General features: G+C 53.7%; 1 protein-coding gene across 7 annotated transcripts in view; it reads right to left on the reverse strand.

Annotated features, from left to right (window-relative positions):
- Window positions 1-12,689, reverse strand: part of PAX2 (paired box 2) — an 80,454-nt gene that overhangs the window by 11,174 nt on the left and 56,591 nt on the right. For all 7 annotated transcript variants that reach the window (XM_045068808.1, XM_045068806.1, XM_045068807.1 and 4 more), the window contains 2 exons: window positions 11,343-11,518; window positions 8,818-8,944 (listed from right to left, as the gene is read on the reverse strand). In XM_045068808.1, the coding sequence (XP_044924743.1) occupies window positions 8,818-8,944; window positions 11,343-11,518 (303 nt within the window). The remainder of the gene's footprint in view (window positions 1-8,817; window positions 8,945-11,342; window positions 11,519-12,689) is intronic.

Consider the following 12,689-nt stretch of genomic DNA (forward strand, 5'->3'; position numbering starts at 1 on the left):
ACGCACTTGAATTGTACCAACAGACGAGCTCACACAAAGAACAGCAAATAAACAGGTGGAGGGGCAGAGAGGCTGATCTCAGGCGAAGAGAACGTCGGCATCCAGGAGACCCAGGAAATAACACAAAGGCAGCCGCCAGCGTGGCAGAGACGCTCTGGACCGGTGATGACTCAGACCCCAAGACTTATTAGACGTAGATTTATACAGCAGAAGTTCTATTCAGTGAGTGTGGAGATGCTTTTCCTCAGCATCGTTCTCTGAAAATGAGCACTTCTGCTCTCCACTTGACACTATGGAGGACCCTAAGGCCAGAAAACATAACTCTTGTTTTACTATCCTATTCTCAAGTTTTTGTCTGCTTCTCATAAGGTGGTGAAGATGAAGACGTTAGATCGCTCCAAGGTTGGCAGTCTGTGCCTGCTTTTGACACAAGCATTTATAATACTTCCAAGAACACAGTTATTAAATTTGTAATTACTGTCTGCGTATACTGTACGTTTACACTGACTGTTCAATGATGATCACTTTATGACCAATCCAAGTTTACATAATACACAGAAGCCACAAACTTTAAATCCGTAAAAGCTGCTTTTAAAGGAGAGGAGAAGAGTTTTCTACATGTTTCGTTTGGTTTCTTATTTCCCATGTTTCTGAATCCAAGGTTTCTCCCGGGTTGGGGGTGAAGGGGAGCAGGATTGCCCGAGTGAGAGCCACCAGCCCCAGGCGGTGGGTTGGCCCCAGAGCGCTTCCTCTGAGCCCTGTCTGCCCTGGGTTCCAGCAGAGGGGGCTGTGCCCCCAGCTCAGGTGGCTGCTCTCCCAGCTGCTCTTTCCTCCCCCACAGCTGGACCTTTAGCCGCCCAGAGCTGGGTGGGCTCGGGAAGGTCTGCACCCTGACAGCCAACTAGCTGGGTACAACCAATTAGGCTGTTCCCGCTCCTTCTCCTTCCAGCACACTGCCCTTCTCTGGGCCATGGTCGCCTGCTGGCCTAGGGCCCCCCAAGAGGTGGCTTCCTTTAAACTCTGCCGGATGGCGGATAGAGCCATAGCCTCGGGATCCTGGGAGAAGGCTAGGCAGTGAGGGCGAGTATCACATCTGCAGAGGCCTGCGAGGGAGTCTGGCTATTTTTTTAGAGAAGGAAACTGAGGCTCAGAGAGAGGGCACGACATCCCAGCCCTCTCCTCCTTCACTCCCCAATCTGCCTTCTCTAGCAACAAGAGCAAATCGCACGCGGGCAGGTGCGGGCGCCCAGGAGGCCGGCTCTGACTCACGGATGGGCTCAGAGCACGAGAGACCCTCTTGCTGGGTGGGCAGAGGTTAAGCCTGTTTGCACAGTCTCCCGATACTCCAGGTCTCCCAGTTCCTCTCCGGCTTTATTTTGTTCCCTGAGTGCACTGAATTGTCAGCTCTAATCCTTCCGAAAGCGCAGCGTTTTTCAGGCGCTCTGTGTAAGTGAAACCCTAATCCCAAGGAGAAGGGCCACTTAAGCTGCCGGAGCATTAGGCCGCTCTGGGAGCAGCCGTCGGACTTCCTCCCTCCCTTCCTTGGCAGCCCAGCCGCCACTGCGGAGGAGTGGGGGGATTCCAGGCTGAAGGGAGCAAAGCTCTCAGAAGTAACACTAGTGGCAGGGCTTGCCTCCCCAAGCTCAGGGTTGAAAAAGGGCTGGCTTGTTTGTCCTGTGGCTGATAGCAGGGAAATAAAGATTCTGATCCCCCTAGGGAAGCAGTGTGTGTAGGGCGGGTGGCGGGGTGGGGGGGTGTGTCTTCCAGTCCCTTGAGGGCTGGTTGATTTTCTGGGGTAAACAGGCCTTCAGGTCTTATCTGGGGGCCTTTGAGGCCACCAGGACACTTCTGAGCCCTTCGTTCCAAGCATACCTATAATATTCATTGGGACACCACCATTTAGGATTTCTGGTCATTCAGAAAAGATTGAATTGACTGATTTACTTTTACTTAGCCAAACTTTTCTTCTTAGAAAGTGCCAAATAATGGAGTAAACAAGCTCAGTGTCAGGGGACCCCCCTCCTTTTGGAGAAATATCCTCTGGGATACCCCAAGCATCTCTAAACAACCGTATAAGAGCTGAGAGGTTGAGGCGCCTGGGTGGCTCAGTGGGTTAAAGCCTCTGCCTTCAGCTCAGGTCATGATCCCAGGGTTCTGGGATCGAGCCCCGCATCAAGCCCCGAATCAAGCCCCACATCAAGCCCCGCATCAAGCCCCGCATCAAGCCCCGCATTAAGCCCTGCATGGGGCTCTCTGCTCCACAGGGAGCCTGCTTCCTCCTCTCTCTCTCTCTCTCTGTCTGCCTCTCTGCCTACTTGTGATCTCTATCAAGTAAATAAATAAATAAAATATTAAAAAAAAAAAAAAAGAGCTGAGAGATTCTCCATAACCTAGCGAATCGTGAAAACGGTACCCAGTGCTATTGGGCAACCCTTCATTAGCCTGAGTTGGCTACTATATGTGTTTGAAATAAAGATCACTGATTTCTTAAACATATTTTGATTCCTACTAAAACTGGCCCCTCTTCCTGATCTCTACATATCCGTGAGCCCTAGCTGTGGAGGACTAAGCACCGTCCTGTTGGGGTGCTCAGTCTTTGGGTCTCATGGGCAGAGGGAGGAGGTGAAGGGAGAAGTCAAGATGAAAGCTCAAGGTAATGGGCCACATCTGAGCTCAGCTTAGGCTGCTCCCCTCTGCAGCTCCGTTAGAAGCCCTGTGTGCTTCTGTCTAAGGCGCCCTGCTGGGATGGGCAGGCCGTCACCACTGGGGATGGCTAGTAGACACAGACATGGACGGACGTGGATTTAGGATGGAGTTGGGGGTGGTACAGTTTTTATTTGGCTCCAATTCCGATCTGACTCTCCCAGGCTTAGAGTGCATTAGTGCTTCTTTTCAATCTCCTTTCCCTCTAAAGGTGAACTGGATAAAGAAGGAAGGGAAAGAGCCCAGATCCAATGACTCCCTAGGCTGCAGGCCCAGGGCACCCGCATTATCTGTCAATGTCTCATTGCTATGGAAATGCCCCCGTAATTAAATCAGAGCCGAGGTCTGGGGGCTGGAGGTCCTTGGGGATGTGGCTGGAGGCCTCAGGGATGTTTGAAGGAAGCTAGCTTCATACTCTTGGGCCTTCCAAGCCTACGTGAAGGGTCCAGGGGGCATGGGTGTGTGAAGAAGCCCTCTGGCTTGGTTTGGCCTCCACAGCAAAGGGCTGGGACTTGCTAGATGTCAGAAGTTTCCCTAGCCCCCTCCTTTCAAGGTTGGAGAGGAGCTCTGATGTCAGTGCCCTAAATTCCTCTAGCTAATCAGGGGCTTTGAGCCGACAGACAAGGCTAGGAGACTCCCAGCCTCCTTTAGAAACATTTCTCAGCCTTTATTGCCCTCTCCTCCCCCGGAGGGGTTGGCCAAGGGCTAAGCTGTTTGTTTTATGGAGGGAAGTGCAGTTGCCTTGGAAGGGGGTTGTTAACTACAGGAAAGAGGCAGTTTCTGGAGGTCCTCAGGACTCCCTGAGTAGGAGGAGGAGGGTTTCCCAGGATCCACATTTCTGTCTGCTAAAAGGCCGCATCACTGACCATCCCAGATATGGGCAAGGAGTCTGAGCTTCTGAGGGCTCCCAACCCTTTCTCAGAAGCTGAGCCTGCAGGGTTCTCACAGGCCTCCAGGACCTTGGGGGGTCAGCCCTGCTTTTCAGCTTTGAACTTTGCCTTATTGACCTCCCCCCAACTTACCAACTTCCAGGAGAAGCTTCTGCTCCCTCTCCCCTCCTGGGCACCCCCCTTTGGGCAGCATCCCCACCTCCTCCTGAATCTCAGCTATGGATTCTTTCCAAGCTGTAGCCTTAAGGCATCAAGAGAAGTTTCTCCCAAACGCTTGAATAAAACCACCTACTCCCTCCACTGCCATCCACAGAGGATAGAGAAGCTAAGAAGGCTCTTTTTTTCACTGAGGAGCACTGTGTTTTCCTTGTCCCTAGCTTTCCACAGTTCAGACTTTTTTTTCCAAAGGGAAGATTCTGTGCTGACACTTGAGCCTGGGAGCTTGGATAAGTAGGGGGCAGGCTCTACTCTCAGGGCTGCGCCTGAGGCTCCTGGACCCCAAAACAATAAGCTATATATAGCTGTAGTCTTCCTTCCTGGCCTTTTTGATTTTTATTACCAGAAGACTGGCTGCTGGGGTGGGGGTGGGGGGGATGAAGGATCCAGATCCGCGATAAACACAAAACTGATGCTTTTCTGTTATCTTTTTTGGAATATGAAACATGCTTATTTTATAGTTGCTTTTGGACTGTTCTATTCTCTCTAGTTCTTAGGGGTATTAGTTGTCCTATTTCTTGTTTCTGCTAACTCTCCCTCATGATAGCTTGCATTTACATGAGGGGTGTAATTTTTCGTAGTGAGCTCATCTTTATTGCTGGGGTTCCATGTGCCCTATGTTCGGGAATGCCTCTGTAGAGAAGGTTTGCCCTGGTTCCTGCTGGGGTTTCAGAGTAGGTTATTATCCTAGACAAATTTTTTATGTCAGGTCTTGGCTGGGGGTTCCTGCCACATACTCAGGTATAAATTTGGACCCTGAACCAGGGTCAGGAGTGGGGACTCCATTTTTCATGGAGACGATTTTTCATTCACTTGCTTCCCTGGGTCACTGGGATAATTTGTGTGTTTCCCTTTCACACATGGCATTGTCTTGCTCTGTTCCTGGCTTTACGCAGGGTGATACTCACTTCTGGCTTCCTACTTCTTTTGGACCCAAGGTCGTGGCTCCTGTCTGCGTGTTATAACCATAGTCTCCCCCAGGTAGGGTCCAGCTCCAGGGTGATACCCTTGGGCTCTCACCTACTGCTCTGGCTTTGAGTTTCCCTCTCCTTCTGGCACCAGAGCGTGATGTTTGGTTGTATGTTGACAATTCTTGTTGTAACATTTTTATCCAGCTGGGTTTTGGGGAGTGTAGCCCGCTTGTTTCTGGACATGGATCTCAATTCCTCCACTACCTCTCTGGGACTAAAAGAAGGATAGAAGAACTACCCTTGCTCGAAGCTTTCCCAGCGCTTGGTGGCGATGCCCACCAGAGGGGAGTGAAGCCTGCTCAGGGCAGCAGCTCCAGGGACTGACAGGTGGATTCCTGGGCTGCTAGGGTTAGCGTGGAGAGCTGCCGCACACTCCGTGTCTCGCTCTATGTGGCCTCCAGGGTAGGGAGCCTGTGCTCCTCTTCACTGTGGACTTCCACCAGGACAAGGGACCCTCTAAATGCTCAGGCGCCTCTCCAAGGGACTTGGGGCATCCTGAAACTAGTACTCATCTTCTCCCAGATCAACACGGCTGCCTGTGCCCCTTCATTTTGCTCTATGGCTGAAGACCTGGACAGACGCAGGAAGCAAGAGGCCAAGGTGAAGTTCATGGGGATGAAGAACTCTTTTCTACCAGTGATGGGAGACTTGAAGGCACCAGCACCCAGTTGGAGCAAGAGTCCTCACTGAAGTCCTGGTCCAGAGGTCCCTGGGACTACTGAGGGGTTGATGACAGCCCCCATGGGGTCCTCTAGAAGGGTAAGAAGTTGATAGAAGAAGGTACCAACCACCACCAGCCCAACTGAGGCAGGCTGGGGCCAGAGTACCCCCAACTCACTCTTTCCTCTAGCTGGTCCCTTTTTCCTTATCACTTTGGAGAGACTCGGCTCCGTTCCAGACCAGCAGCCTAGAGCAGTGGGCTGGAGAGAAGAGATGCCGCTGAGCTCGAGCAGCCCAGCGGCGGAAGGGAAAGTGGGTGATAAATTTAAATAACCAGCTTGACTTGGCAGCTTGCTGAGTTGTGATGCAGTGAAATTAAAATCTCGGCAGAACTTGCAAACACCACCCGGAAAAATCCGTCTCTCTCCTTGGTTCCAAGATGGAAGGTGGGGAGGGGGACTATCAGGCCAAGCCCCAGACACTGGCAGCCAGCCTTGCTTGCAATGTGATTAGCTGTGTCCTGGCCCACTGGGTCCCTCTCTCCCCTCCACACAATAGCCCGGGCTCCTCTCTCCTCTCAGTCCTGACCTTGTGGAACAGCTGTATCAAGTGGCTGGTGAAGTTTGAAATCAGCCTCTGGTGCCAGGAGGTGGCAGGAATATCAATAAGGTCGGCTCTCCAGGTTGGGCTAGGGCATTGCTGGGCCGGTTTCCCCAGGACTCATCCCTAAAGGTTTACAGCCTCAGCTGCCTGTCCCCAGGGAGGAAGATGAGCTGGGTGCCCAAGACACAGGGGATGACGAGGGGGCCCGGAACACCTTAGCACACCCAAGCCAGGCTGTGGACACAGACGACCTCCCTGCTCCCTCACGGTTAGCACACCCCTGCCCAGAAAGAGCCTCCCCTTTTCTTTCTTGACTAAAGTCCTTCATATTTTCCAACAAAATATGCTTTTTAAGAATTTTCAAAGGAACGTCTACAAATATTCCCAAAGCCTCTCCCATATGCCAGCTGTGCTTGAAGTTTTCACAGATGCCAAGATCTTTCTAGAAGAACCTAGCCCAAGTCCAAGTCTCTTGTGTCTGCTGTCCTTGCATCACTGCTTACTGCTACCCTTAAAGTCCTGGCCCGAAGGCCACCATGCTGGACCCACTCCCGAGGTGGCCCATCAAGTCTCTGGGCACTGCCCCGTTTCTCACCTTGACAGTACCTCCTGCAAATTCTGTTTGTCCCCATAATAAACACATCATGAATCATTCATCTTTAATAGATTATGCAAATTAGGAGGACATAAAATCAACAAAGATCAATAACTGCAGCCGTTTAATTGCCAGCAAAAACATTTTAAGAATGAGCATAATCGGCAGCCCTCTCTTTGGTAATGGCACCATTAATCCAAACATTGGATCTTGGCCTAAGTGTAGAAAAATCATTCCCTGCCCCCACCTCCTCCCATCTCCCCTCCCCCACCTCTCCACACACTTCTCTCTTTTTGGTAATTTCCAGTTTCTGAGCGAGTTTCCCGTCATTACCACTGGTGAACAGCTCCGAATGTTAATGGTTCTGCTTTTGTTACTCCTCGCTTGATTGAAATGTCGCATACAGATTGAGATGTTAGTGCTAACTTGCCACCTGGGAATGTCAAGCTGGGTCTGAAATGAACTTTTCTCACACTTGGATCCAGATGGATCAGCCGGAGATGTTCCCAGGCTGAGCTGGGACCGTTCCAGGGCCATGGGGGGGAGGCGGGCGGGGGAGGCTCAAGGTGGAGGCACTTTTCTGTACCAGCCCGAGTTCTCCTGCAGCAGGAACCCTAGCCGAAGATCCATCTCTCCACCCTGGGGAGCCCCTGCCTTCTGGACCGTGTGGTCCCAGGCACAGAGAAGCACAGCTGGGATGTGAGGGAAACGTCCTTTGGGCTCTCTTTTGTCCCCGGCCTGGGCTGGGCCACCTTCAGGAAGTGGCCACTGAAACTCTCAGCAGATCAGAAAGTTGGCCTGGCCTGCACCATCTCTCTGCCTTGGGTCAGAACACCCAGCAGGTCAGAGAGCTTCCATGTTGGCCAAGGAGCATATCGAGGGCCAGTTGGTAATAGGCTATGCCCTGACCCAGCCAAGGCTGTCACTCCCAAAAGCAACGTCCGGGTCTCTGATACTTCCAGAACTCCATCTCTGCTCACCTAGCTGAAGAGCTCAACCCTGTCTGGGCCAGAAACAGCTGTACCAGGACAGGCCTTGAGGACAGCCTGGGAAGGTTAAGGACAAGGCCCTCCTAAGCCCACAGGTGGAAGCTGGATGGCCACTCACAGCCCAGCTCAGACCTGAGCCCCACTCAGATCAGCTCCACACCAGCACCAGGGCCTTGTTTCCTGCCTTTTGCCACCGGCTATGACGCTGGCTGCCTACAGGCCCGCCGCTGGGTCCCCGGGCCGCCTCCACACGCCTCGCTCGGCAGGTAACGCCTCAGTGTCTCCCAATCCCCACCGAGACCCTTCTCAATCATTCTGTCTCCCAAGGAACAAACGGCACATTGGCTTTAGTGTCTCCAGAATAATTAGGTGAATTTTAATAACACCTCAATGTGTGTTTCTCCCACTTGGGCACTTTCCTGGCCCGGAAACCCTTCTGCAGTGCCAGGCGCCTTCCTTAGCCTGCAGCTCTGAGGCCTAGAGCTTCCTTGGCTGGGTCCTTCGCTGCACCACACCTCAGCCTGCTTCCCCTCCAGCCGCCTCTGCTGCTCCCAATCCACGGGAGCAGCGGGATTAGATGTCCTCTCCCCTGCACTTGACGGTGGGACAGGCCTGACCCTGCCTGGCCTTGAAATCAAGCCTCAGTCTCAGTGATTTCTCTGGGAAGCGGGAGGGCGACTGGAATAATTGTGCTTTTCTGTAACCACAGGAGTGGAGGCCCTGCCCTGAAGCCCCAAACCGCAGTTCCCCAGGCTGCCCAGAGGGAGAGGAAGGTGGACCCCCGAGGAGCCTCGGAGGCATGGCAGTAGGGAGGCTGGACACCACCCTCCTCCCCCAAGTCTGGCCTAAATTATTTACCCTCTGCCCTCTTCTGTGCACATCCTAGCAAGAGGCCTCTAGTTCCAGGCACCTTGGGGGTGGCAAGAGAAAAGGCAAAGAGAGAGGCAAGAGGATGGGCAGAAGGCACCAGCAACAGCTCCTCCTAGCTTCGACCTTTCCAGGCGGAAGCACACAGAGACCTTGACCACAATCTCTTCTCCTCACCTCTGCACACATCTGTTTTCGGAGGCTTGCGCTCTCTGCAGATATCATGACGGGGGCCCCCTTGTCCCCCTGGGCCCCAGATGGCATGGGCTGAGGTGCCCTTACTGAAATCAGTGCCTCCCCCCACCTCCTGGAAGCCTCCTTACCGGTCACAACAGGGTATGTCTGCGTGCCTGACACGTTGCTGCCCAGCTCGGGGTTGGCGGATGCAGATAGACTCGACTTGACTTCATCAAGCCCGGGGGTCAGGGCTGGGAGGGAGTACTCGTTCCCCTGGGAGAAGAGAGAAAAGCGACAGCTCTCTACTGATGTGCACACACGGAGAGAGGGCTCGGTGTGCAGATGGGGGGGAGGGACAGGGAGCCTTCCCAGATGGGGCGGAAGGAGATGGTCAGGCAGAGGGAGGGGAGCAAGGGAGGGGCGGGCTCAGCAGATGATGGAGAGTTTTGTGTGGGTGGGGGAGACCCAACTGGGGGTCGCTAGAGGATAGTTAGTGGTGGTGATCCCAGCCCTCTCTGAACTGCGGTAGCCTCTCCTGCCGACAAAGCCCCAAGGGCGGAGTTTAGCAGTTGGGCCCCCCCCCCCCGCTGAGAAGCAAGGGGTGTTCTCAGGTCCCCCTGGAGTCCTGGGGAGGAGGGGCGGGCCCTGATGGGCCCACCGAGGCAGGAGCTGGGGGAAGGGCCTAGGGGGGCTTTGGGCCTGGCACTGCTGGGCTGGCTGATCGGGTGCTGGCGCCCCCTTTTTAAAAAACAAACAAAGACAGCCCCACGGGCCCCTCGCTCTCTGCCTGTGCACTGGGGTATGAAATTGGGGAGGGGGAGAGTCCACATGGCTAACAGAAGGGTGGGAGGGGGCCAGTCATTGCCTCTGAAAGGGTGTCCTGCCCGAAACACTCGGGTAATTGCCTTTTTATTGCCGTCACCGCTCAGCCAGACCCCGGAGCCGGGCCGACCAGGAGCTTGCACAAAGCAGGAAAAGTTGCTCTGATTAATATTACGTTAAATTAAAACTGATTTTCTGCTCTTTCGGGTCCGTTTTTTTCCCTTCCACTTCCTGGCCCCCCCAGAGGGCCCCCTCCCCTCCCTGGCTGGCCGGGATTGCCTCGTCATTTCCAATTCCTTCTCGTATTGATCTTCCTGTAGAAATCAGTTTTGTAATTAGCTGCAAATTAGGCCTTCTACTGGGGGTGAAGCTGCCCCCTGATTTATCACCAGAGTAATTCGCTGTGATCGGAGAGAAATTAAAATGAACTCAATTAGGCTTCGGATTTGCTTTATGGGCCCTGCTCCGAGTTTCAGGGGGAAAAATGACTGTGCTGGTGTTTAATAGTCTAATGAAAGTAAATAAAGGTTATTCATTGTAATACAGCCAGGGACTCGTGGAGGGTGCACCGAGCCGCCCGCCTCGGCCGGCTCCTCCTTTGTTGGTTTATGGCTCAGGGCACCTTAAAAAGACTTTTGATTTTTGTTTTATGAAGACAAACAGCTTATGGGATAAAAGGACGGGCGGAGAGAGAGGCGAGTGGCTGGGAGCCTCTGGCGTCCTAGAGCGGAACCACGCCGCGTGGAGCCTGCAGGGCTGCGCAGGTGTGAGAGCTCGCGAGCGTGTATGTGCGCGTGCAAGCCCAGCAGACGGGGTTGTGCGGTGGCTGTGAGCCTGGCCAGGGCCTTAGGTGTGGGAGGAATGGGAGTGTGTGCACTGGGGCCCCTCTGGATGTGTGGGTAGAGGCAGGTGCTGGGGGTGTGCCAAGCTGTGGTCTGGGAGAGAGTCCCCCTTCTGGCAGATGGGATGGGGGTGTGTGTCCTAGCAGGAGTGTGAGCTGTGAGTGGGGGGAGGGAGCAGGTGCCTGGTGGTGGTGTGTAAACACGTGCACAAGTGTAAATGTAAGGAGTTAGGAGATGTGTCTATGTTGTGTATTGTGCGGGTATGTTGTGGGCTGTGTGGTGTGCAGGGTTGTGCTGCGTCTGGACGAATTATCGGGGCGGAGGGGTAGGCCATCAGCTGACCTCGGGTCACACTGGACAGCTGGACTTGGGAATAGGAAGCAGGCCCCGAGGGCGAGAAGAGCACCCTGGTCTCACACAAACTTTCTGTAAGACCTTTGAGGCATTTAGGCAAGGGACATGGCAAGAGGACAAAGACGTGTCCTGGGTCTTCTATGCCACATGCGTGGAACGGCAGGGCCAGAAGCGACCTATTAGACCTTACCCAAGTCCTCCATTCTACAGATGGGGAAACTGAGGCTCTGAAAGGGAACAAGACTTACTCAAGACCTATCACCCAGAACTCATCATTTCTAACTGCCATATACCATAATGGTTTTTCTGAACACTACCATAGCATCTCGGTGTGAGTGTGTCTACTTGGCATGCACATGGTGTACCTGTATGTCACATGGGTGATGCTGGGTACACACGTTTTTCAGAGGCCTTGTCCTGCCCTGTCCCTGTCCACGTCTGCAGCAGAAAGCTCCTTCCTGGGGTGCCTGGGTGTCTCATTCATTAAGCGGCTGCCTTCAGTTCAAGTCACAATCCCGGGGTCCTGGGATGGAGCCCCATATTGGGCTCCCTGCTCAATAGGGAACCTGTTTCTCTCTACTTGTGCTGTCTCTTACTGTCAAATAAATAAATAAAATATTTAAAAAGAAAAAAAAAAAAAGCTCCTTCCTCACCTGTTCTGATTTGATGTGCTCTGATGCCTGGAAGACGTCAGGGTAGGAAGGACGCTCAAAGACCCGATCCAAAGCTTCCAGCTGCTGCTGGGTGAAGGTGTCCGCTCGCAAGTGCTTCCGCAAACTGTCCACGCCACTCTGGGAGTCTCCATTGGGGACCGAGCCCTCGGACACATCTGGAGGACACACGGACACTGGTTGCATCAGCGCAGGCTGGCACAGGCATAGTAGGTCAAGGGGACTTTGTAGCCCTGCTGGGACCCCCCACCCCCAGCTTCTAGGTAGAGCAGCTGACCCAGGGCTGACCATGCCTCCAAAATCTGGCTGGGGAAGCCAGAGCCTCTGAAGGACCTGGGAAAAGAAAGGCAAGTTGTCCCAGTGTGGGCAGCCGGGGGTGTGGGAAGGACTGGGCAGAGCTATAGCCAGGGGGTCTCCTGAGGGAATGTCTCCGAGAACCCCTTCTGTCCCCAGGCCTGGGTCAGCCTGGGGGAGGAGCTGGGTGTCTCAGACCAGCATTACCGAGCCTGTGGAGAATTGAACTCGGCTCTGAGATGAATTTCAGTTCCACTGACTCCAAGGGTGGAAAATCATCAAATCTCCGAGGCTGAGTGTAGCACGGAGACCGGGTGAAGTAATTAACTTCACCACCGAGGGAGGAGGGACTCTGAAAGTCAAGCTGAGGGATTCTGCTCTCGTGGGGCCAGGACAGAGACCAGAGCAGGAGGACAGCAGGTGATACATGAGGAGTGAGACCCCGCCTTGGGCAGAGACTAAAGACAGTGTCTTTGTGCCCAGAGTGTGCTCCTATGCCCAGACTGCCCTCCTCAGTCTGTCTCTGATCTGGACTCCAGCCAAGCCTCTGTCAGGGGCCAGCCCCATGGGTGCCTGGCTCCTCCTGTGGTTGTCACAGAGTGCGGAGACACACTCTGTGAAGGAAAAACCACGGAGGTGCCACACTTGTGCCTGCTCCCTGGGGCGGCAGGCCAGTTCTGTCCAGGTTCCTCTCTACCCAGACTTTCTGCTACCCTTCCCCCCAATCCCTGCACCCCTGCATGCCATCTTTTAGTTTCCAGAGCATGCAGTGAGCTAAGAGTCTCCTCACTGGCTCTCCCTGTGAACATCTATGTGGCAACACCCCAACCCGAGGCTGGGTCCTTGCCAGCCCCAGTGTGGCCACTCCTTGGCTTCCTTCAGCCCAAGACCCACAGAGGAGCCTTGGGCCTGGGGCCAGCACATGCTGGAGGCCTCAGGGTGTTCCTCTGGGACTATTATATATATCAGTTTATAGGTGATTATACGATATGATATAATCAATATTGCATTATATACAGTAACACCGTACAGTAT

This window comes from Mustela putorius, unplaced genomic scaffold (genome assembly GCF_011764305.1).
Source record: "Mustela putorius furo isolate JIRA1106 unplaced genomic scaffold, ASM1176430v1.1 tig00003909_pilon_pilon_pilon, whole genome shotgun sequence".
Classification (NCBI taxonomy): domain Eukaryota; kingdom Metazoa; phylum Chordata; class Mammalia; order Carnivora; family Mustelidae; genus Mustela; species Mustela putorius.